Source organism: Cherax quadricarinatus, chromosome 18 (assembly GCF_038502225.1).
Source record: "Cherax quadricarinatus isolate ZL_2023a chromosome 18, ASM3850222v1, whole genome shotgun sequence".
Taxonomy (NCBI): Eukaryota; Metazoa; Arthropoda; class Malacostraca; order Decapoda; family Parastacidae; genus Cherax; species Cherax quadricarinatus.
This window is the reverse complement of record NC_091309.1, coordinates 16,782,368-16,809,442: the sequence shown is the minus strand read 5'-3', so window position 1 is coordinate 16,809,442 and position 27,075 is coordinate 16,782,368. Positions and strand designations below refer to the sequence as shown.

Genomic DNA, 27,075 nt, shown 5'->3' with positions numbered 1-27,075 from the left:
GGGAGACTATTTCCCAGTAAAAGTAGGTCTTAGACAGGGATGTGTATTGTCATCATGGATGTTTAACCCGTAAACGGTCCAAACGTATATATACGTTTTTTCAACATTTGAAAGTACAGTGGTCCCTCAATAATCGTCCATAATCCGTTCCTGGAAGTGGGACTATTATCGAAATGGACAATTTTCGAATCAATTTTCCCCATAAGAAATAATGTAAATCCAATTAATTCGTTCCAGACACCCAGAAGTATCAACAACAATTTTTTTTTTACCTAAAAGATAGATTTACATGCACAAAAGAATGAACATTCAACATAACAGTTACCTTTATTGAAGGCTGTTGTTGATGAATGGAAGACAGGGAGGAGGAGAGAGGAAGGGGAGGTTATTTGGAAGGGGAATCCCCCTCCGTAAGGACTCTAGGGCACTAATAAAATGTATAAATGAACATTGGTAATAGGGGTGGTTGATGAGTGGAACGGTCTGCCTAGTAGGGTGATCGAAGCTAAAACATTGGGTAGTTTCAAATTTAGGTTGGATAAATACACGAGTGAGAGGGGTTGGATTTGAGTCAGACTTGCACCTGAGTTTATTGCTTGGGTAGCATTTGTTCTGTTAGTGGGTTGGATTTGTGAAGGACTGGCCAAGTATGGGCCAGCAGGCCTGTTCCAGTGTTCCTACTTTCTTAAGTTCTTATTTAACATCACACTTACCAGTAGGGTGATCGAGGCTAGGATCTTGGGTAGCTTTAAGAAGAGATTGGACAAATATATGAGTTGGAGGAGCTGAGTTAGATTTGTGTCATTGGGTACGGGAGTAAATTCTTGGGTAGCTTTGGGTAGAGGTCATTTTGATAAGGACCTGCCTTGTATGGGCCAGTAGACCTGCAGTGTTCTTCCATTGTTATGTTCTTATTGGCTATTTGTTTGTGTGAGGGAGGGATGGCAAGTTTATTGTTGGAGAATATGACACTAATATCAGCTCTATGGCTTATTTATCTATCACAATTCAACTAATATGACATAATAAACAATATTAATAACATAGAAACATGGAATATACTCTAGAATTAATAAAATAAGTCATTACGTATGTCACGAGAGGTGTTGTGTTGTGTTGTTGTTGGGTATATAAGGGCCACTGAGTGTAAGCCGTCCATAATGGTGGTGAAGCAGCAGCTGAGGCGGCGGTGGTTTTTGTAGCCCTATACAACATTAGAGGAGTTGGTTGAATCGCTGAATCACTAAAGAAGAAGAAACCCTCTACCACCATCACTACGACCTTCTACCACTATTACAACTGTTACCACCATCACTACTACCTTCTACCACCAAAGAAATAAGCTTTGATAACTCTATCCACTCATTTGGGACTTGCAAATGAGTGGATAGAGTTATCAGAGCTTATTTCTTCGGTAGCATTGAGGACTGGGTTGGGAAAATGTTTCGTTAGTGGGATGAATTGTAAAGGACCTGCTGAGCATGGGCCAACAGGCCTGCTGCAGTGATCCTCCTTATGTTCTTATGTTCATCAACCACTATCACAACTGCTTCCACTCTACTACCACCATCTTTGTATTTTTCTACAAACTTTTTCATAAATTATGTTTCTCACATTCTTTACCAAAGGGCTGGCACTAGAAGCTTTCTTTGGAGCCATGGTAGCTTATTTGGCACTTACAAGCACTAAAATCAATGGAATATTATGAAATATTTCATAGGAGCATGTGAGGGGACCGTCACTCACTGGTAAATAATGGCACACTGGCTGGGAAGGCAGGCCCAGGCGGCTCAGAGCGTGGGTACCCGTCCCGGACGAAGGACGATTAGCGAGTTAACGGACCATTTGCGAGCCAATATTTAGATGAAAAAACAGGACTATTTCCGAAATGGACGACTTTCAGGCCGGACGATTATTGAGGGACCACTGTATGTAAAAAAAGTAGATCTTCTTTTTGTTTTTCTACATTTGAAAATGTGTAAAAAGACTTTGATCTACTTTTTTTTTTGTTATATTTGAAAATATGTAAAAAAAACTTAGATCTATTTTTGTAGCACTACACATGTGAACGTAGATCTGCTTGGACCGTTTACGGGTTAATATATTTATAGATGGGGTTGTAAAAGAAGTAAATGCTAGGGTGTTCCGGAGAGGGGTGGGATTAAATTATGGGGAATCAAATACAAAATGGGAATTGACACAGTTGCTTTTTGCTGATGATACTGTGCTTATGGGAAATTCTAAAGAAAAATTGCAAAGGTTAGTGGACAAATTTGGGAAATGGGAAGTGTCACAGTTACTTTTTGCTGATGATACTGTGCTTATGGGAAATTCTAAAGAAAAATTGCAAAGGTTAGTGGACAAATTTGGGAGTGTGTGTAAAGGTAGAAAGTTGAAAGTGAACATAGAAAAGAGTAAGGTGATGAGAGTATCAAATGATTTCGATAAAGAAAAATTGGATATGAAATTGGGGAGAAGTATAGAAGAAGTGAATGTTTTCAGATATTTGGGAGTTGACGTGTCAGCAGATGGATTTATGAAGGATGAGGTTAATCATAGAATTGATGAAATAAAAAAGGTGAGTGGTGCATTAAGGTATATGTGGAGGCAAAAAATGTTATCTATGGAGGCAAAGAAGGGAATGTATGAAAGTATAGTAGTACCAACACTCTTATATGGGTGTGAAGCTTGGGTTGTAAATGCTGCAGCGAGGAGGTGGTTGGAGGCAGTGGAGATGTCCTGTCTAAGGGCAATGTATGGTGTAAATATTATGCAGAAAATTAGGAGTGTGGAAATTAGGAGAAGATGTGGAGTTAATAAAAGTATTAATCAGAGGGCTGAAGAGGGTTTGTTGAGGTGGTTTGGTCATTTAGAGAGAATGGATCAAAGTAGAATGACATGGAGAGTGTATAAATCTGTAGGGGAAGGAAGGTGGGGTAGTGTGTATGAGCGTGTTCGATAGGAGTGAATGGAAACGAATGGTATTTGGGACCTGACGATCTGTTGGAGTGTGAGCAGGGTAATATTTGGTGAAGGGATTCAGGGAAACTGGTTATTTTATATAACCAGACTTGAGTCCTGGAAATGGGAAGTACAATGCCTGTACTCTAAAGGAGGGGTTTGAGATATTGGCAGTTTGGAGGGATATATTGTGTATTTTTATACGTATATACTTCTAAACTGTTGTATTCTGGGCACCTCTGCAAAAACAGTGATTATGTGTGAGTGAGGTGAAAGTGTTGAATGATGATGAAAGTATTTCCTTTTTGGGGATTTTCTTTCTTTTTGGGTCACCCTGCCTCAGTGGGAGACGGCCGACTTGTTGAAAAAAAAAAAAATGCTAAGTGTCATAACATGACTCAGTGAAGTAATAAATCCCATGTGGCCAGAATCAGAGAGCACAATTTAGATTAAAATACAGTCAAGGGCTCGACCTGGTCGAATTCAACCAGGTTGAGCCCTCTCTCCAGTTCACATTAGAAGAAGTCGACAACACTCTTCCTTTCCTCGATGTTCTTCTCTGCAAAGCTAACCTTGAACTTCGTTTTAAAATCTATCGGAAACCTACCAACTAACACGATCTTCTGCACTTCTACTCTCACCACGACACCAAAACTAAACGTGGTGTAATTATAGGCTTTTTCCTACGTGCACTTAGAATCTGCAGCAGTGAGTTCCTTGAAGAAGAATACTCTCTTATTGTACAAGTATTTTCTAAACTTCACTATCCTCGTCACTTTATTAGAGACTGCAGACAATGGGCAATAAACATCTTTAACACACCCAGAGAAGACACTGCCAAGAAGAGATACATAGTCCTCCCCAACAACTCCATTACCAAACACATTTCCAACATCTTCTCCAAAACCTCATTCCAAGTATCTACTTCCACATCCACCACCATCAAGGACATTACCAGTAACAGACAGGACAAGCTTCGATCCTCTGCAGGGGTATACACAATCCCTTGTAATGACTGCAGCAAATTATACGTCGGCGAAACATCCAGAGACCTCCAAACACGTATTTCAGAAAACCAGTAAGAAGGCAGATCTGATGATCCAAGGAATGCCTTTGTTCAACACCGAAATTCACACAACCATTTCATCAACCACAGAAATGCAAGACTTATTGCTGGAGAAGACAACACTCAATACTGAAGAATCCTGGAATCATCACTTATCTGTACATCCAACAACTTCAACCAGAACAACAGCTTGTATAACATAGCTGAACCCCTCGCCAAGAAACTTCTTCATCGCTATCCCACATAAGAACATAAGAATCGAGGAACACTGCAGAAGATCCACTCATATACTTATCCAATCTCTTTTAAAAGCTACCCAAGTTTTTAGACTTCTTCACTCTACTCCGAAGATTGTCACATGCAGCTTTTTCCACCTGACCCAGCATTCTCATCCTATATATACTCATGTATATATACTCATGTAGATCTGTTTGTGACTTGATAAAGCCCACTGCGTGGGCAAAACGTCGTCAATAAAGGATCACATTATACTGCTGAAGTGTTTATATTTCCATTGTGTCGGTATTTTATACCATTTATTTCCAGGGGTTCCTATATTCAGATCAGGGGATAAGTCCGTTCCTTCAAATTACCGCCCAATAAGCCTGACATCTATAGTGGGCAAGTTATTAGAATCATTTATAGCTGACAATATTAGAAGTCACCTTGAAGAGTATAATTTGATTAATGAATCTCAGCATGGGTTCACGAGAGGTTGTTCCTGCCTGACAAATTTACTGACGTTCCTCAATAGAACATTTGAGGCAGTAGACAGTGATAAAGAATATGATATTGTTTATTTGGATTTTAGTATAGCCTTCGATAGAGTATCTCACAAGAGACTCTTAAGAAAAGTGGCAACTCATGGTATAGGAAGTAAAGTTCTAGCATGGATAGAGACATGGCTTACCAATAGAATGCAGAGTTTTTCCATTAATAGGGTCAAATCTGAATGGGGATTAGTCATTAGTGGCATTCCACAAGGATCAGTTTTAGGCCCTCTCTTGTTCATAATTTACATTAATGACCTTGATGAAGGGATTACAAGTGACATTAGCAAATTTGCTGATGATACAAAGATAGGCCATATGATTCATTCTGAGGAGGATAGCAATGAACTCCAGGAGGATTTGGACAAATTAATGTCTTTGTCTGAAAAATGGCAGATGAAGTTCAATGTGGATAAGTGTAAGGTACTAGTCCTTGATAATGAAAATAACCCTCGAAGCTATAAACTAGGTGAAATAGAGCTTGATTATACAGAATGTGAAAAAGACTTGGGAGTCATGGTAAGCAGAAATCTAAAGCCAAGACACCAGTGCCTAAGTGTGTGCAACAAGGCTAACAGATTACTTGGATTTATCTCAAGAAATATAAGTAACAGAAGTCCAAAAGTTATTTTACAGCTCTATACATCACTAGTAAGGCCTCATTTAGATTATGCTGCTCAGTTTTGGTATCCTTACTACAGGATGGATATAGACTCACTGGAGAACATACAGAGAAGAATGACTAAAATGATTTACTGTGTAAGGAATCTCCCATATGAAGATAGACTTAAAGCCTTTAATCTCCACTCTCTGGAGAGACGCAGAACGAGGGGAGATATCATTTTAGTGTATAAGTGGAAAATGGGCATAAACAAAGGAGATATTAATAAAGTACTGAGGGTGTCAAACCAGGTAAAAACCAGAAATAATGGATTTAAGTTGGATAAATTTAGAAAGGACATAGGTAGGTGCTGGTTTTTTAACAGAGTTGTGGATACGTGAAACAATCTTCCCAGTAGGGTGATCGAGGCTAGGACTCTGGGCAGCTTTAAAAAGAGATTGTACAAATATATAAGTGGGAGGGGCTGGGTTTGATTTGTGTCATTGGGTATGGGAGTAAATTCTTGGGTAGCTTTGGGTAAAGGTCATTTTGATAAGGACTTGCCTTGTATGGGCCAGTAGGCCTTCTGCAGTGTTCCTCCATTCTTATGTTCTTATGTTATATTTGTCTAATCTCTTTTCAAAGCTGCCCAAAGTCCTAGCCTCAATCACCCTACTGGGAAGATTGTTCCATGCATGGTATTGGTATTTTTTGACATTTGTGAGATACAACCCTGTTTTTTTCTCTATGTTCTTCAGTTTAGATAGCTCTAAACTGAATTGCAAGGATTTTTTCAGCAACATAACCCTTACATTAACTGATGCTCTACTATACTGTAGGCACTCTTGGCTTGGTTGGTAATATCCTCAGCTCACACACTGAGACTGGAATTGATCCTTGGCACAAGTGAAATATTGGTCATGTTTTCTTACACCTGCTTCCCCTCTTTGCCTAGCATTAAGTAGGTACCTGAGTGTTAACTGACTGTTGTGGGTTGCATCATGAGGGACAAGAGTTAAATTTAGGCTGCCCAAAATGCTCCATACAGCTAGGGGCTTTCTAAGATGTATGCCAATAATGTCAACCAAGTCTATTGCAGATGCATCAATCACTTTGAAAAAAATAAGGATTGTTATTATTATTGCAGAAAATATTCAGTTTTGTTGTTAATAAGATAGAAGTAGCTTTTACAGCTTGTAAGTATATCAACCCATGACATTCAATGAACTTGTCTTATAAAAAACTCCATTTACTAACCTCCTGCCTGATGCGTGTAACAATTGCAAAGTACTGTGGGAAGTCGGTGGTCAAAATGCGTGTGATGCGGTTGGTATTCAAGTCCTCCAGTTGTTTCAACTCTGTCAATAGAAATAATTAGTATATTACCTCATTCATAGTTTATAAAATTATTTCCAGCAAGTAAATTTCTTCTAGAGATGACGCACAATACAGATAACACACCTAAATAAGAAATGAGAATCCCTTACTAAATTAATAAAATAATTTCATCTCATTCAGATTATCTTAGCAGTCATTAATTAATACATTTTAATCTATGTTTACTCAGCTAATAGGTAGTAGATTAAGTATGTACTTTCAAAATTCTCTTGTTCATTAAGCATACTGGAGTAAAACATACCCTCTCCATCAAAGCTCTCGTTAAGAACCTCTTGAACAGCTTCCTCTGTTGCCTCAAGTGTATGTTCTCGCCAGGTTTCTCCATTATCTGAGCGAAGGATCACTATCTCACGCTCTTTGCCTCGCAAAGAAGCAAAGTGCGGCACTTCAATAATCACCGGGCTGTTTGAAAAGGATATAGGAAGTGAATGAAAATAATGGCTTTCATATATTGTATATATATACATATTTGTAATTTGCTCCTTAAACAGACTCTTTTGAAAAATTAAAAATAATACAGAGGAGGGGGCATGGAAATAAAGACAAATTGTGAAAGGGTTACCACCCAAAATAGGTTAAGAACCCCTCACTGGTTTAGATAAATGAATGGGGTAAGAAATGGTTATAATATGGAAAGATACAGTGCATATATCTGATTTTTCAGACTAAGAACATTTGCATGGAAATTTTGAGAAAATGCATGAAGATGCAGATGTAAAAAAAGTATATCTAATGAAATGGAAGGTAAAAAAGAGAGAAAGAAACACTGGAAAAATGTAAAAACTCAGTGACTATGAGAACAAGAGATCTGCTTATACAGTGTATAATTATTTTTGTTTTCAACAAACCGGCCGTATCCCACTGAGGCAAGGTGACCTAAAAAGAAAAAACAGAAGTTTTTCCTTTTTAAATTTAGTAATTTATACAGAAGGGGTTACTAGTCCCTTGCTCGTGGCATTTCAGTCACTTGTTACGACATGCACAGCTTATGGAGGAAGAATTCTTGGTGTATAAATATTGTACGAAAAAGACAAAGTACAGGAATGTGAGATAGACTAGTTAGATTAAGTAAATGAATGATAGATTGTCAATGTCAAATAACCAAAGAGTATGTTATTCCTAGTTTACGAAACAAGTGAGACTGTTGTAGATTATGTGCTGGGATGTCATAGTACTAATTGTCTGTGATACTAATAAGCATGAAAAGTAATGTAAAATGACAAGAGCAATTTGAAACATCTTCCACACAGTTACCTGGAGGGTCTACCTGGAGGGTGTTCTAGGGGTCAATGCCCCCCACAACCTAGTTCTTTACCAGGCCTCCCTCTCCTTTCCCTCAATGCATTTTTCATTTAACAAGCAAATGTCTCCATGCCAAATTAAAGTAGGAAAGGAGATAACACATCAGCCACTTCCCACCCTGCCTTGGTGGGAAATGGCCGATGTATTAACAAAAAATAATAAAAAACAATGATAAAATCCATTTATAACTACAGTGGTACCCCGAGTTTCGAATTTGAACAATTATATAAGTGTATTTGTGTAAGTGCATTTGTAAGTGTATTTTTGGGGGTCTGAAATGGACTAATCTAATTTACATTATTCCTTATGGGAACAAATTCGTTCGGTATTGGCACTCAAACAGTATTCTGGAATGAAATAAGTTCAAAACTCGGGATACCACTGTAGTTAGAATTAAATATTATTATCTTAGCAACAATAAATGAGAGAACTACTCACCCTAAGAACTTGGCACCAGCAGGCCCCATCTCAAGGATCCTTGAAGCGAGAGCCTCTCCCTCCATAAGAGGTGGGGCATGAACAAGTTTATCCTTTTTCAGGTAACGGCAAGTAACTCTCATGGGCATGGCAGCCTTTCGGGGAGGAATGATGACTCGCACACCAGAATGCCTGCAGCCACGCATTGCACCCCCTCGAGCGTCAACCATGAAGCTTACCAGGAATCTGTCACATATATTTACTGTCAAATATATTTATTCTAAGGATAAGCAATTTTACACTATATCAGGCACAAGTTTAATCATATTCTCTACTAAGTAAATTACTTCCATTTCAGACATGAATTTCAGAAAAAAAAAACACTTTGGCAAAAACAGATAAATAATATTTTGAGTGGATGCTTTTTCTTTTACAATTAAATTTCACAACCAATAGGAAAAAAGAGGAGTCAAATATTTTCAGATTAATAATATTAAAAGAAAATCATTCCAATTTCATTATATAAGTAACATAAAAAAAATCAGTACTGTATACACTGAATTAAAAACAAATTTACAAATATACACTTAAATCATACAAGAAGATACTGGTAGGCAGTCAGACTATTCTGTATAAGACAGATAGCATTTTCAGTATCAAATCAAATCAAATGTTAAGTTGTTATTTACAAATCCAAGACTAATACAGAACTGTAGAATGCCTGAAATAAAAGACATCTTACCATCAAATAAAAGTATTGAGATAAAGCTGAAATATTAATGCAATCAAAGAATCCAAGTCTACTTAGAACCTAAGAACACAAAACACACCCAAGAGATACAAAAGAATATTAGTACACAACTGAATTCTACTGTGAATGTAAAACATAAGATATCTACACAGGCCTTAAATACTTAATACTCACGTCTTCCATGAGAGTTTTCTGTTACAAGAAGCGTGCAAGAAAGGTTAGAAATGCATAATTAGTTACTAGCTGTACAAAAGCCCCACATGAAAAGGTACACCATGGTTAGCATATCAAGAATAGTTGATGTTAGAACACAAAAATATATATATATATATATCTGTGTTGTATAGACTGGTACTGTATAACTAACACTTAGACAAAACAAATGATAAAGCTATGAAACAACGATTCCTTCTTAAACAACAGAAATCAATTAGCCAGTATCACCACTTCCTATGAAGTAAAACAACATTCATTTCAAAATTCTCAAACTGGAAAAGCCAATTCACAAATTTATGGTTTGGGCAAGAATAGAAATCCATGTAAAATGAAAAAATATTAGGTAGGCCAACATCGAAAATATGACTGATGTACAGGAGACTCAAAACCACAATTTTACAGAAAATATACGGGTGCTCCTCAGTTTACAATGGGAGTACATTCCGGTAAACCCATCATAAGTTGAAACTATGTATCTTAAGTCAAATATGAATGTGATATGCAAAATAAATAAGTATAAATAAATAACTACTGTCACTGAATAAGTAAATAAACAAATAATTACTGTAATTAAATACCAGTATTGAAAAGTAAATAAATGAATACGTACTAGTTACAGACTTGCTGCCTTCATCCTGGGTATATGTCCTAAGTTTCGACTCCAAAGTAATTGCTTTTGCACCCTCGTAAAGTCAAAATATCATAAGTAGAACCATCATAAGTTGAGGAGCCCCGGTATTTGTCTATATCGAGTTGCCTCACAAGTTATTGTTAAACTTTTACAGTGGTACCCCCAAGTTTCAGCCACAATTCGTTCCAGAAGGCTGTCTGTGTGCCATTACCGAATGAATTTGTTACCATGAGGAAAAATGTAAATTAGATTAGTCCATATCAGACCCCCAAAAATACACTTACAAAAGCACTTACAATAATACACCTACATAATTGTTAGAGTTGGGAGCTGTATGAAACTAGGGGTACCACTGTAATTAATTACAGTATAAATACATTAATATTTTTCTTGTCCAATATCAACCCTCAGGTACTGTCATTTTTATACATACAATCTAACACCCTCCCATCACTCGACCTAGGAAATCCGCAATAACTATTCTCAAGCCACCAACCTATGACTGATGAGCAGAGTATTGCTAATTTCAGTACAGTGGACCCCCGCATAACGATTACCTCCGAATGCGACCAATTATGTAAGTGTATTTATGTAAGTGCGTTTGTACGTGTATGTTTGGGGGTCTGAAATGGACTAATCTGCTTCACAATATTTCTTATGGGAACAAATTCGGTCAGTACTGGCACCTGAACATACTTCTGGAGTGAAAAAATATCGTTAACCGGGGGTCCACTGTATTAATATATTGGAAATGGAAGAGAAATATAGGAAATTTATTTCCTATAATTCATCTTCAATTCTAACATGGGTGTCACTGGAAAAAATAGGATGTAATTTGGTGTCTGTTTATCTCTATCTGTCAGTCTTTCTGTCTGCTTGCTTGTTGGTCAGCCTCGCTATGCATCGACTGATTTCACTGTCTATCAGACAATTTGTGTCCTTTGATGACCAATTTCTGGTCACTAAGGAGGATATGAACATCCTTCAATTGGTTCTTACACCTCTACTAGGTTCCATATTGGTTACTTTTATCCATCACCTTGCAGATACCCAAAATTTTAAGTACAGTAGTATAGATTAAAAATCAGTTAAACTTTAATTTATTAAAGAATTATACAAAATCATACAAAGCATGACACTCACTGTAAGAATACCCAATGTAGCCTCAGAGTCACAAAAACTTAATTATGTACAGTAGAACCCCCATATCCGTATCCGTGGATTCATTCCTGCAGTTCACCGTGGCCCGAAAATATTAAATTGAAAATTCCAGAAATAAATGATTCAAAGGTTTCAATAGGCTATGATATTTTTTAAAAATACATATAAAAATGTAATGTAAAAATGTATTTAGACTGTGTGTGTGTGTGTGTGTGTACAAGATATTTTACTTTGTTCCATTTGTCCCTTCAGGGTTAAGCTAAAATGTCAGAATCCCATTCATTCATTCAAGAGTACAAGAGAGTGTAAAAGAGAGTGTGAGAGGGAGAGACCTTGAGTATGCTCCACTTTCTTGGTTCGTCTGCCTCCCTCTCATCTGCGACTGCTTGACAGAGTAGAGAACAGAGCAAGACGTCTCATCTCTCGCCTGGACCAATCCTGGATAGATCTGTCATTTCAGCATAGCCTTCAACACAAGAGTGATGTGGGTAGCTTTACTGTTATGTACAAGGCCAATATTGTCAAAGTACCACACTTGGATCCTCATCAAGGACAGCGTGAAGCAAGCTTCTATACCACAAGACGGGCAGAAAGCAGCAACTTCACTCTGGCTGTACCCTTCTCCAGAACATCACGTCATCTGAGATCATTTATCCCCAGGATGACTCGAGTATGGAACACATTCGTACAGCAATATGATGTCAATGACAAAGTCAGTTGATCAGATGAAAATGCTGGCCCAAAGATGGCTCCAACTTCATCTTGTTCCCTACTTGTATGTTTCTTAACAATAAAAATGCTTTCAAATGAGCTGATGTAGGTAACAGCTCTTAGCTTGTCAATAAAGTTAGGAATCCTTAACCTGTAAATAGCTTGTCAATAAAGCTAGGAATCCTTAACCTTGTCAAACCCTGTGTAAAAAGAAAGAAAGAAAGAAAAAAAAGAGAGAGAGAGAGAGAGAGAGAGAGAGAGAGAGAGAGAGAGAGAGAGAGAGAGAGAGAGAGAGAGAGAGAGAGAGAGAGAGAGAGAGAGAGAGAGAGAGTGAGAGAGTGAGAGAGAGTGAGAGAGAGTGAGAGAGAGTGAGAGTGAGAGTGAGAGTGAGAGAGAGTGAGAGAGAGTGAGAGAGAGTGAGAGAGAGTGAGAGAGAGAGAGAGAGTGAGAGAGAGTGAGAGAGAGTGAGAGAGAGTGAGAGAGAGAGTGAGAGAGAGTGAGAGAGAGTGAGAGAGAGTGAGAGAGAGTGAGAGAGAGTGAGAGAGAGTGAGAGAGAGTGAGAGTGAGAGAGAGTGAGAGAGAGTGAGAGTGAGAGAGAGTGAGAGAGAGTGAGAGAGAGTGAGAGAGAGTGAGAGTGAGAGAGAGTGAGAGAGAGTGAGAGTGAGAGAGAGTGAGAGAGAGTGAGAGAGAGTGAGAGAGAGTGAGAGAGAGTGAGAGAGAGTGAGAGAGAGTGAGAGAGAGTGAGAGAGAGTGAGAGTGAGTGAGTGAGTGAGTGAGTGAGTGAGTGAGTGAGTGAGTGAGTGAGTGAGAGAGAGAGAGAGAGAGAGAGAGAGAGAGAGAGAGAGAGAGAGAGAGAGAGAGAGAGAGAGAACTACATCCCTGCAGCTGCATCAGTATCCTACCTCTCACACCCACCACCTCAAGCTAACCATATCATGAGGAGCCAGTCTATCAGCATCCTGTTGGCCAACATTAGAGAGAGATTTCATTGCTAATGTTAGAGACATCACACACAGTTTTGTGAACACTCAACATCCCGACATGATAGCTGTTCTTGAAACATTTTTGGATGAGAGGGCTCCAGAAAATTTTGCAAGAATTGCTGGCTACACCTCATGGATGAGAAGAGACAGGCAAGGGCAAGGAGGAGGTGTTGCTGTGTGCTTCTCTAAAAGTGTACATGCCCAGCACATTGATGTTGCCATCCCTATCTCATCTTGAAATGAAGTTCTTCAAGCTATGCATAAACACTAGTACCTCTGTACTAGTATGTGCAATGTACAGACCTCAGTGGCAACATGAAGAACCCATAAACTTCCTAATGGAAAATGTGGACTCCCTTCTGTAATTGGCCAGCCCTTTGCTCTGAGCTCGCCACCAACAATTGGAATGCTCTTCTCCAAGGGGATGTTGACAACCAAGTGAAAGCCTTCACTGGACACATCCTTAATCTACAACAAGAACACTTTTCTCACCGGCAATATGTGACGAAGCCTACAGATCAGCCTTGGTTTGGCTTTCGTTGTAGAGAGGCTGCTACTGTTAAGTACAAAGCATGGCGAAGGTATAAGAGACATCCTACCACCTATAGCAGGAACTTGCGCAGGCAAGCCTGTAGGCATATGGGTGACGTTCAAAAGTGGGCCATTGCTAAATGAGAGATGGACACAAAAAGAAAGCTAGCATCAGGTAGGGTAGGCTCCAAAACCTGGTGGTCCCTGGTCAAGGACAGACAAGGTTATCTGCCTGATGAACTCATTCCACCTCTAAATCGACAGAATGGGACCACCTCTACTAGTAGTCAAGAGAAGGCGGACCTCTTTGCCGAACACTTTGCTACCAAAATGCAAGTTCCTGATCCACCAAGGGACCCTCCTTGGCTAGCTGCAAGAACTGTGCCAAAACTGTCAGTGGTGACAATAAGGCAGGAGGAGGTGCATTTCCTTCTTAAATCGCTTGACCAAGAAAAGGCTGTGGGCCCAGACAAGTTGAGGGCAAGATTGCTTAGAAGATGTACAGACCAGCTAGCAGCACCTCTAACTCGCATCTTTCAGCACTGTCTAGTACAGTGTAAATGGCCTTCTCTGTAGAAAGAGGCAAATGTAGTCCCTGTTCACAAAAAGAAGAGCAGAGCAGAAATCAGCAACTACATTCCAGTGTCACTCCTGTCAATCACTGGTAAGATCCTTGAGACAATAATCTCAAGACAAATGACCGTCATATGGCTTCAGGAAAGGTTACTCTGCTGCTGATCTGTTGTTAAACCTCTCCACTAAGTGGCACCAGTCACTGAATGAATCCAAAGTCAGCTGTGTGGTAGCACTGGACATTGCTGGTGCTTTCGACCGGGTGTGGCACCAGGGCCTCTTAGCAAAACTTCAAGCTCTGGGAATTGCAGGCTCTACTCCATGTCTCTTCAGTGATTACCTTCATGGTAAATCTCTAAGGGTAGTTCTCAATGGAACAGAATCAGCAAGACATCCTATTGGGGCAAGTGTTCCACAAGGAAGCGTTCTGGGACCATTGTTGTGGAATGTCTACTTTAATGACCTTCTTCATCTCATCCCAGAATCACATACATATGCAGACGACTGTACACTAACATTCACTTATCCAAGAGAAGAAATGCCAGCTGCTCTAAGCTACATCAAACACCAGCTAAGAGCTATATCAGCTTGGGGAAATAGATGGCAAGTAACATTTGCACCTGAGAAAACGCAAATGATGATAATCTCTATGCACCATGATGGTAATGCCAGTGCAGTAGCAAGGATGAATGGGAGGGTGTTGGCACCTGGGCAAGAAGTTGATATCCTTGGGGTGAAATCTGACTCCAAACTGTCCATGAAAAACCACGTTGTAAATCTTGCAAACAAGGTAGCCAGGAAGCTTACAGCACTTCGCCATATCTCGCATCTGCTTGACAGTAAGGGTTGCAAGATTTTGTAGGAGGCACAAGTACGCTCACACGTTGAGTATGCTCCACTTTCTTCGTTCGCCTGCCCCCCTTCTCATCTGCGACTGCTTGACAGAGTAGAGAACAGAGCAAGACGTCTCATCTCTCGCCTGGACCAATCCTGGATAGATCTGTCATTTCAACAGAGCCTTCAACACAGGAAGGGTGTGGGTGGCCTTACTGTTATGTACAAGGCCAATATTGTCAAAGTACTACACTTTGGTCCACTTCGAGGACAGCGTGACGCAAACTTCTATACCACAAGACGGGCAGAAAGCAGCAGCTTCACTCTGGCTGTACCTTTCTCCAGAACATCACTTCATCTGAGATCATTTATCCCCAGGATGACTCGAGTATGGAACACATTCGTACAGCAACATGATGTCAACGAGATAAAGTCAGTTGGTCAAATGAAAATACTGGCCCACAGATGGCTCCAACTTCATGCTGTTCCCTACTTGTATGTTTCATAAAAACCCTGTGTAAAAAAGAGAGAGAGAGATAATAATGTACAATGTATTTTATTATTATTATTTAATGTTGGTAATATCTTATATAGGTAGTAGGTTGGTAGACAGCAACCGCCCAGGGAGGTACTACCGTCCTGTCAGGTGAGTGTAAAACTGAAGCCTATAATTGTTTTACACGATGGTAGGATTGCTGGTGTCTTTTTTTTTCTGTCTCATACACATGCAAGATTTCAGGTATGTCTTGCTACTTCTACTTACATTTAGGTCACACTACTCATACATGTACAAGCATATATATACACACCCCTTTGGGTTTTCTTCTATTTTCTTTCTAGTTCTTGTTTATTTCCTCTTACCTCCATGGGGAAGTGGAACAGAATTCTTCCTCCGTAAGCCATGCGTGTTGTAAGAGGCGACTAAAATGCCGGGAGCATGGGGCTAGTAACCCCTTCTCCTGTATATATTACTAAATGTAAAAGGAGAAACTTTAGTTTTTCCTTTTGGGCCACCCCACCTCGGTGGGATACAGCCAGTGTGTTGAAAGAAAGAAGAATATCTTATTGTATATAATTTATCAATCAAACATTATCATAGGTATGTATGTAATGAAAAACGACATATATAGGGTTCGCTACTATCTGCAGTTTCGGGCATCCGCGGTAGGTCTTAGAACATATCACCCACGGATACTGTGTATGCTTTTTTATGCATGAGAAAAAATTAAACTAATCATCAGCAGAACCTATGCCAAAGTTATCAGTCTCAACTTTAAATTAACACTCAGTTTCTATCAAGATTCAATTTTGAAAGTTTTATTAATTGAAGTGTCAGTTATAGTGTTCATAGAAGCCTTGATGCTCAATTTTTTTGCAAGCTGTTCAACTTGCTAACTGAAGGCAGACTTCTACTCATGAAGAGTTCATGTACCTTTTCAAACAGCTTCCAATTAAAGTAATGATAAAGCTAGTGTTTTAAATTATGTTGTCCCGTGTGCATTTCAAATCAAGATAGGTTTATCCTCTAGGAAGAAACTTCGCCATGTATAGTACTCTACGTTCAATTCTATTAGTGAATAACTTTTGGGTATTTTAGTTATATTAGTCATGGAGCAAAAATCTTTCATTCATGTGGAAATAAATTGTACAATCATTTACAATTCCTTGAATAACTTCATTAAGAAGGTAGAACAATTTGTGTTCCCCCCATCAGCATTCGATAATCAAACTGCATTTATTAGGTAAACACATGCTCTATGCATTACATGCTCAAACAATTTTTAACTCATCGGGAATTCTCACTCTTCATGAATAGGGTCTTAATTTAGTAGAATAACATATTTGCATATAATTTTTGAAATAAAAAAGTTATTAACCTTAAAAGGAAAGGAGAGCATTTTATAATGAACAAGACTAACGAGATTCAAGTAGGCATTAATATGACACCTTTCATAGAAGAGTAAAGAATCAGCTACATGTGGGCAAATATGCCACAAGTTTTCAATTTTCAATGAACCTATCTTAAATGCTCAGATAACCTGCACATCAATTTCAAATAGACAAGATCCAATGCATGAACTAATAGTTACATTATACTTCCCAAAACAACCACAGTACTCTAATAAGATTATAACAATCGTAAAAACTAACTGAAAAATGTCACAGATGAATATATCAATTAAACTCTTTACTATAAAGGTGAATAATGGTCACTTAAAGCATGAGGCATAAACCATTAACATATTACATATGAAATACATTTCCATGTACACAATGGTACTAAAAATTCCTCTAACTCTTTAACTTTTAAACTTTCCTTCATATCTAATCATCTACAGCATATTATCAATAGTGTCACAATGACAATAACTTTTAACTGCAGATGATCTCACTCACACACAAAAAGTTGCTATACAGTCATATCAAAAGGAAGACAACATTAAAGCATCAGGTAATAAGGCTGAAGAAGGAAGGAGAAATACTCATTTCAGTGACCTGCAAGGCTCTAAACAAAAGATTTAATGGGGGCATTCTTCAAGGAAACACAACATAATGTGAGTCAAAGAGGAGCAGTGCATTACTGAGTACTGGACAAAATACACACACCAAGAGAAGAGGTGAAGAAATTAATGAACGAGCTAGATACCTCAAAGACAAGTGAACAAGAGAACATCTCTCTGAGGGCTCTGCAAGAGAGAACAGAAGTATTTTGTGAGCCACTAGCCACAATCTTCAACAAGTCAACTGATACACTGCAACTGCCAATAGTGTGTGTGTGTGTATGGAGTACAATCTTGAGGCCAGGAATTTAGAGTGGCCAAGAATTAAGAATAACCATTAGCCCAGATCTGTCCTTTGAAATATACAAACAGAATAACAGCATAGGAAAAGCTCATAAATGTAAGAGTGACCTTCAGGAACCTAAGCATAAACCTCTTTTCCGGCCTTTAGGAACCTAGGCAAAAACTCCTTCCTGGCCTTCAGGAACCTAGGCAAAAACTCTTTCCTGGCCTTCAGGAACCATCGGAAAAAATTCCTTACTGGCCTTCAGGAACCTAGATGGCAAAAATGGTTTCCTGGCCTTCAGGAACACAGGCAAAAACTCTTTCTGAACACTTTTTACCTTCAGATGTACAACTTAATCTTGAGTACTTGTCCTTGGTGTAGGACTGCTGTACAGTAAAACAGAAATACACATTTGAGAAGGTCTAAAGGACTGCATTCCAAATAGTAAAAGAACAGTAGAATAAGCAGTTAAGAATAATACATTCGGCTTTTACTGATAGGGAGAATGAAGAACAGGAAATATGATAACTAAAAAAAAAAAAATCAGAGCATTTATAGAGGTGAAAAAAAAGAACAATGGGCATAATTGGAAATTATACACCCAAATGAGCCACAAGAATATCAGAAAACATTTCTTCAGAATAAAAGTGGTAAAAATAAGTGATATGAAGTGAACAATGGCAATGGATGAAGCCACCACACAGAAGATTAAAAAATCAAACATTACAGAAGTTAAAATGAAGAACTATGAGCTAGAGCTCATATACCCTCTGAAGACTCAAACAGGAGAAAAAAAAAATGCAATGTCCTATTTGACATAAATAGGTTCCTCATGAATGGGTTAGAGCAGTTATAAATAAAAAAAATAAATTAGATACTTTATTGCGCATTAGACAGTGCCTAAAGCATGGTAGTAAGTGAAGCATGAGTAATGCTGGTGAACCTCAGGATAGCTTGAACTATTTACAAACAAGTCACGGCATATGTTTCATCTAAACTTGAAGACCTTGATGCAGAATGGAGTAAAAAAAAAAAGTTCAAAGACATGAAATGCAATAGATTCCAGATTTAAGAACCCTGGAAGACTGGAGAAAGAAGCAATATAGCATGAAAGTCCCTAAGTGGACATAAAAAATATAAGGAAGACATTTTTTAGAACTACCAGTGAGATGACAAGACCATTATTTCAAGTTATGAAAAAAGTATTGCAGGAAATCCAATAAGAAGTGTTTCTTAAAAAATTATAAAATACAGTACTGATAATAAATTAATTAGAAGTCATGGGACACCACAAGCACTGCTTCTCTCCATAAATTTGAAACAGGTAATCACAAACACGTAATCACTCTCTCATATATGTTTGTAAACAGTATTCATCACAATGAATGCTTTTAGAGTGACAGTGTTTCTTAACACTTCATATGATTATAATTTTTTTTATGAAAAGGTACTTGTGTAGTCTATCTATTTACACAAACCATACATGAAATTCAAAACCAAGGCTGCTAATTTGTGAATGTTAAAACTTTTAACATATATTAATGTAACTCTACCTTGGTAAAATAAAGACACTTTGCAAATCAAACCTTAGTTATTCAATGTTTTGCTTGAGACACTTTCGCAAGTTCTCACTACAACAAGGTACTACTATAAAGTTATGCGAGTGATTAAAGAGATACAAAACTAGCTATAGCATTACATCTTGTCTACAGGAAATTGTAAAGCTCATGTACCAGGGTTGCTGAACCACTTCCAACACTGTTGGAACACTGCCAGACCCCCTGTCATATGCATTGTTGTCCGGCGTGAGCCGAGCGAGCAAGAACAAGAGCGACCAAGACAGAGAGAGCGAGGGGGCCGAGGAGGGGGGGGGATGAGGGGGGGATGCAATTAAGGAGATGCACTGAAAACTAGATACCCTTTTTTTAATGATTTACAATGAACCAACTAAAAATTTATTGCAAGGATCCTTAATTAATTCTTATTACACAGTGAATTTCAGCAAATCAAATTATTAAATACAATGTGTTGAAAACCAATAAACAATATATGACTAAAAATAGCATAAACTTGCAATAAACTTCAAGCTGAACATATCTGCTATGAAATCATGATGGAGACTAGGATGCATGACATGAGCGTGCCAACCTGTCGCGCCACATGCCCGAGGTGTTGGTCCCAGATGACAGACAGGACGCCAGGCTGTTCAGGCTCACTCTGCAACCCCCAAGGCCAGGGCAAATAGGCTCACAGTTAACACAGCAGAATACCACACCAGCACAGCAATCAGGCAAGAGACCCACACTCCACCAGGGACTACTGTATATCACATTTTTAAGTTCTGGTTTACACGTGTGCATCCCAACACTGTCAAGCTTCCTAAGATATTTCTTCTTTAGTTCCAGTGCACACACAAAGCTTTACAAAGTTTAATGCCAAACAAAGCCAAAATTATAATGTGAAATATCACAAATGCTAAATATAAAAAAAGGATTAAAATGCTTTGATAAATAAGCACAAAAAATATTTTATATTGCAAGAATGATTAAAAAATGAAAAAATATATATGATTTATGAATGGTAATGAACAGCAAAATAGGCAGGATAAGGGTAAAGTACAAAATACATATAAGCAAATTTCTATTTTCACGTACAACATCTTACTTAAAAGAGGCACATCACAACACACAATCAGGCAACACTCAAAAGCACCTACAGTTGCAGTGCTACCGTATAATAATAACTACCGTTGTTTAACAGCCATTATGATGTGAAAGGAGAGTGGAGAGGAGTAGTGGAGCTCGTCACAATACCCAGCCAAGACTGAGCCAGCCGTGGACTTTCTCTACGTGTCTCACAGATTCTATTTCTGGCACCTGGCAATGGCTTTTTCATGGGTGATCTCAGAGCCCCACTTTGCAAGTGCCCATCTTTATCCACTTCATAATTAATATTTCATATAATGTTTGAGACTGATACCAATTCTTAATTATTGAATGTTGTAGGGAATAAAGAATGTTTCAAGTATTTTTGTCACATGACTAACTTTACTCAGAAATACTCCTAAGCGAAGCTTATGAAAATGTACACAAGAATAGACAGAGTAGTTTTGAGACACTTATTGTTAGTTGTCAAAGAGGACCCATACAAGAAAGAGCAATGATTCTGACTCCAAGTGGCCCAACAAAGTGTACTGGTAGACAGAAAATATCCCCAGCAACAGCTTTATCACAGATCGAAGCAACAGGACATTAGTCGGTTTAGTGGTTCCAATGCCCTGTTTTACCTTCTAAAATATGGCCAATCATTCTCCGCAGTTGCAGAGTCGGTGAGAAACGAGTACACTGATGATCGATTGCCACTTCCCAAACTCTGAAAACTCTTGTAGCTGGGCCAACCAATAAGAATAAATAAATCATCACAGTATAGAAAACAAGTTTCCAGCTAAATTATCACAGATGCTAGAGACATAAAATGAATCTCTATTAATGGCTACTTTAATCTGTTTTTCTTCAGATTCAACATGTCTCAGGTGTGGATTAAAAAAAATGTGAAATTTGCATTAACTATAAAAGGACAAGGACAGACAGCAACACAGACAATGTGTAGTTAGTGTTGAATTGCACATTCCAATACTTCCTGCAATCACAACTACATCATTAATACTACTAGGAAGTCTCATAAAGCTAATTCTAGACATATATTAACTCCCAAAAGAGTTACAGAAGGAAAGGATCATTGCTCTTTTCATGCTACATACTTCACAAAGCACTAAAGTACTTATATATATATATATTTTTAAATTTATGTACAAAACTATAATATGAAATTAATTTCCTTCTATTTCTGTCAAAATGCTTCATGAGACTATGTATTGTCACACAATGAGTTCACAAGTGGAATTAAAAGAATATAATTTCAGCTTGTGTTTTAGCTAATCAGTCATAGAGGAAGGTAATGAAATAATGTATAATGTCTTTGAACATACTCTGGAAGCCTAGCATTAAAAACTTTATTATTTTCATCCACTTGCAAGCACAGCCAAAGTAAGTAAGGAATATAAACCAAAGGCAAGGAATTTATCATCAGGGTTTGGCAAATATCCAGCACAACACTAGTGCGTGCTGGGATGACAGTCCACGTGAGGGTAAATAGGGCCATGAATGAGAGTTTGGGTGTGGTGAGGATGAGGAAGAGTCTCAAACAACACAACTGACAGTGCTTTACCTAGCTGCGTGATGCCTCCAAGAAATTCATTTGTGTATTATTCAAATACATACAAGCTAAATAAAACACTACATATGAATCCTATAAATCAGCACACTGCATTACCTACTTTTTAAAGCTATATATGTGTATTTATATAAAATACTTAAATAAGAAGTTTCTGCATTATAGTATTTTATTATTACTTTCAAATGCTAAAAAGTAGTAGACAAACTCTAAAATTCCCATCCTTCCAAATTCATGAACTTCATTTAACCAGTTTTTACTGAAGGGCCTCTCTTGCATAGCTTCCATTTTATTTGTCTTCACATTTAAAACCAACCATATTAATGAAGTTATAGTAATACAGATATGACCTCTGAAACATAAAGCAAATCAAAATCTAAATCAAAACTTATTATATAGAGAGAATTTAGTAACTTTGTAAAATCTGGATTAGTAAGGCTCTCTAGGACTCAAATCCCAGTTAGCCTGGGGGTTTGACTGTGCATTACTTTGTTAATTCATAGCTAAGAAATCAGCAAAAAAGTTTATATTATTTATGATAGGGCTAGCTCTGAAGCAGTTAATCATTCATTATTATTTTTTATCAGGAAGACTTATTTTCCTTCAAAATTCCATGGAATTTGGTTAAAATGCTGTAATAATGAAAAACTGATATCTAAAGAAAGATGGATTCATAATTCTGAATAATTTTTAATCAGGGTACCAATAAGAGAACTCACACATGCTATTTATGTTATATCAAACAGGGAATCTGTATCTTGGAGACCCACACAATGCTAAGGACATACCCTTCCCACCCATTGAGACTTTCTGGAGACTTCTCAGTTACAGAAGTGACCTGGCCCGATGTGACTTGACCCTTGGATGCCTGATCTGTGTCGTTATGAACCAATATTTGCTGCACTGGGGGGTGCTGCACTGATTCCTGGGCCATTTGGGCAGACAACTGTGGAGCCAGCTTGGTCTGGATGATCTGAGACTCAATTTGAGACTCAATCATTGCTGAGTCTATGGTTGTGTTGAGAGTGGTGCTCAGAGATTCCGGCCTACCAACCCCAAAACCATACCATTATCCATTTTGCTTAATGAATACTTATTTGAACTTATACTTCAAGGGAATTTCTTGTGGTTTTACATTAGCTTAACTTCTTTGTTAATAACAATTACACAAAACAGATCATTTTAAAAATGCATTTTTAGTGACATTTATAATAACTGCATGAATATCCATACCATATTAAACCACTTAAGCACACATAACTCTGTTTTTAAAAGCTAAAATTGTTCAACTGAATTCAATAAAGTAAGCCTTACAGCACTACTGTAAACATCTATCTTTAAAGAATAAGAAGAGCAGTAGAGAAAGATGCCTAAAAAGTACATATTTACTATCCATTAGCACATTTACTTATGACGTATATTCCACTTATAACCTGAGAAATATTTAAATAATAATATATGTACAGTATATTTAAACTTGACTTTGATGAACAGTATATATTAAAAAAAATTCTATAAAAAGTATAATCTAATGATAACTTTCATTTGTTTCCTAGTTTCTGTTTCTAAGTTTTCTGTTGCATTTATGAATGTAAACAGCTCACAATGCACTTTGTTTCCTAATGAATCAAAGACATTATAGTTTATTTTAAACCCACTGCTTTTATTTGAAAATAGAATGTACAGAAGATCATCAATTATCTGGCCTCTTTGGGGGTAAAGAATACACCAAAATTTTTAATAATGAATATACATCTTATTGGTTTCAAGGATTTTTCTGTTCCTCGAGAATTTTTCTACTCCCACATCTTTATATTACAGTACCTCTGTTTTGAATTACTTATTGAAGTTTAAGTATGGTAGATAGCATCAGAGGCCAAACAACCAATCACTGTATAACCGATGATCTAATGTATGACACTGAATTAACAAAACTGATGAAATTAACCCTTTCTGGGTTGGTGCCGTAGTTCTACGGCTTTGAAGCCAGTGTCAGTGTAGTAGTTCTACATCATGAGCTCAGCTCACTCAGAAATGCTGCGAGCAGTAAATTTGGGCCTAGATTTGAGAGAATGGGTCTATATAGTAAGTGTGTACCACATTAAAAAAAAAAAAATGCTGCAGCATGTAGTGCATAATGAAAAAACTGACCTGTTTTTGGTTTAAAACAGTGACTTTGTGGTTTATTTTCATATGGTTTTTATGGTTGTATTCACAGTTTTTTTATCTCATTTGACAGAATGGAAGACATATTACACAAATAGTGACGATTTTTTATTGGTTTGAGGATTGAACATAGCTTGAAATTGAGCTCAAAGTAGTGAAAATATTTGATTTTTGCCGATATTCCAGAGCAAACAAATCACATAACTCATCAAATATGCATCCACTGATCAGTCTAATATGCATTCATGAATGTGCTGATGTTATTTATACAATTATTACAAAAATGCATAACAGTAAATCTTCTTTTTGTGTGAACAAAAATTCAAAATAGAATTCATGTATAAAGCCTGGGAATATAACTAATTTACAGAAGAAATGTTATTTTAGTACCAGGAATGCCTGCATTGTTTATTCTGAACCCTATTTTGAAATAGGCATATTTTGAAATTTGTGTGAAATTGGCCAAATTGCCAATTTCTGATCACTTTACTGCATAGTTGAAATAGTTGATTAGGCAGTTTCTTGTGCTCAATTGATAAACTGGAAGGCATACTAATGAAATAGCTACAAATTTGGTCGAGTGAAACACTAACTGGCCTAAAATAGGACTCAAAATGGGCAAAATCACCATGTGTGAATATTGCTGACAGCAAAATTTGCGATAGCATAATTTCGCCAATTTTCTATCAATTTTTGCACTTTTTGTTTCATTACCTTTAGAAAAATATTCTCTACCATTTCAAAAGAAAAAATAACGATTTTTTTTTTTTAATTCTTGGACCCTGTTGAAAGTTTCAGATTGGGGGTCTGGACCCCTGAAAGAGTTAAAAAAATTATATATGGTAGCCCTGATATCCAAATGTGAGAGGTGTGCACTGTTCCCTATTTCATGTGAAAGAGCTTAAATTCCTTATATACTTAAACCATAAGTATCCTTACAGCTCTATGCAATCACAAGAATATAGTAATATACGTATAGTGCATAAAGTCTGTGCATTTTTTATTAGTATTTCATGGCTCGGTTGGCAATGCACTCAGCTCACATACTGAGTGGTTGTGGTTGTGGGTGGAAACACTGAGCATGTTTCCTTACATCTGCTGCCCCTGTTCACCTACCATTAACCCTTTGAAGGTTTTCGTCGTACTAGTACGTCTTACGCGTAGGGGTTTTTGACGTACTAGTACTCATAAATTCTACCGACCTCAAATCTAGTGGGAGAAAGCTGGTAGGCCTTCATATGAAAGAATGGGTCTATGTGGTCAGTGTGCACAGTCTAAAAAAAATCCTGCAGCACACGGTGCATAATGAGAAAAAAAAAACTTTTTCCATTTTTTTTGAATAAATCAGCGACTTTGCAGTGTATTTTCGTATAGTATTTATTGTTGTATTCTAGTTTTCTTGGTCTCATTTTATAGAATGGAAGACATACTACTGAAATTGAGATGATTTTGACTGGTTTTACAATGAAAGGTGCCTTGAAATTGAGCTCAAAGTAGCAGAAATGTTCGATTTTTACCAAACTTCAAAAGTAAACAAATCGTGCCAAGCGTGCAATACACGTCAACTGGTGAGTCTAATATTCTTTCACAAGTGCACCAATAATATTTATACCATTTTTTACACTAATGCAGTAGTCTGCATAACAGTAAATCTTATATTTTTTGTGAGAATAAAAATTCAAAGTGGAAAGCAAAAGAATATAAGAGGGGCCTTGAGACGTGACTAATGACTAGAGGAAATGTCATTTTAGTGCCAGGAATGTCTTTCTTGTTTATTCTGGACCCTATTCCGAAATTGGCATCTTTTGAAATTTGTGTGAAATTGGCAAAATTGCTAAATTCTGACCACTGTACTGGATAGTTGAATTTATAAATGGGTGGTTTTTTGCACCCATTCGATAGAAAAAATGGAGTTATAGCGAAATATTCATGTTTTTTGTCGACTAGTACAGTGAAATTGGCCGAAAATGGGGCTCAAAGTGGGCAAAATCGCCGATCCGTAAACATCGCCGAGACCGCTAACTTTGCGAGAGCATAATTCCGTAAGTTTTCTATCAAATTTCAAACTTTTGGTGTCGTTATGATCGGGAAAAGATTCTCTATCTTTTCATAAGAGAAAATAATTTTTTTTTTTTTTTAAATTTGGCCGACCCTGAGAACGAGTTTCGGAGAGGGCCTGTCGACCCTCAAAGGGTTAAGTAGGTACCTAGGTGATTGGTGACTACTGTAGGTTGCATCCAGGGGGTAGCAGTGTACCTTAGATACGGTTGGGCTTTGAGATGGAGATTAGTTAACCCTTTCAGGGTCCGTCCTGTAGATCTACGGCTTTACGTTCAGGGTCCAAACCGTAGATCTACGTCATGAGCTCAGCTCACTCTGATAAACTGTGAGTGGTACATTTGGGCCTAGATATGAGAGAATACATCTATGTGGTATGTGTGCACCACATAAAACAGATCCTGCAGCACACTGTGTATAATGAGAGAAAAAAACTGTAATCATGATTTTTCGATTAAAACAGCGACTTTGCAGTGTTTTTTCGTATGTTTTTTATAGTTGTATTTGCGATTTCTTGGTCTCAATTGATAGAATGGAAGACATATTACAGAAATAGAGATGATTTTGATTGGTTTTAGCACTGGAAATGGCTTTAAACTGAGCTCAAAGTAGCAGAAATGTTAAATTTTTGCCAATATTCAAGAGTAAACAAACGACCTCACACGTTTAATACACGCCAGGTGGTGGGTCTAATATGCATTCACAAATATGGTGATGATATTTATACAATTATTACAGTATTGCATAACAGTAAATCTTCTATTTTTTGGTGTGAATAAAAATTCATTATGTGAATAAAAAATCAAAATGGAATTTATTTGTAAAGCCTCAAAACGTAACTAATGAACAGAGGAAATGTTAGTTTAGTTCCAGGAATACCTACATTGTTTATTCTGGACCCTATTTTGAAATTGGAATATTTTGA

General features: G+C 37.5%; 1 protein-coding gene across 22 annotated transcripts in view; it reads right to left on the bottom strand.

Annotated features, from left to right (window-relative positions):
* Positions 1-27,075, bottom strand: part of LOC128689421 (ankyrin-2) — a 989,227-nt gene that overhangs the window by 252,078 nt on the left and 710,074 nt on the right. For 14 of the 22 annotated variants that reach the window (XM_070086289.1, XM_070086296.1, XM_070086287.1 and 11 more), the window contains 5 exons: positions 22,715-22,972; positions 19,842-19,910; positions 8,537-8,761; positions 7,038-7,198; positions 6,656-6,756 (listed from right to left, as the gene is read on the bottom strand). In XM_070086289.1, the coding sequence (XP_069942390.1) occupies positions 6,656-6,756; positions 7,038-7,198; positions 8,537-8,761; positions 19,842-19,910; positions 22,715-22,972 (814 nt within the window). Of the gene's footprint in view, positions 1-6,655; positions 6,757-7,037; positions 7,199-8,536; positions 8,762-9,440; positions 9,459-19,841; positions 19,911-20,440; positions 20,528-20,979; positions 21,082-22,714; positions 22,973-27,075 lie in introns of those variants that run through there. The other 8 variants (XM_070086299.1, XM_070086291.1, XM_070086300.1 and 5 more) reach the window with 6 other exon arrangements.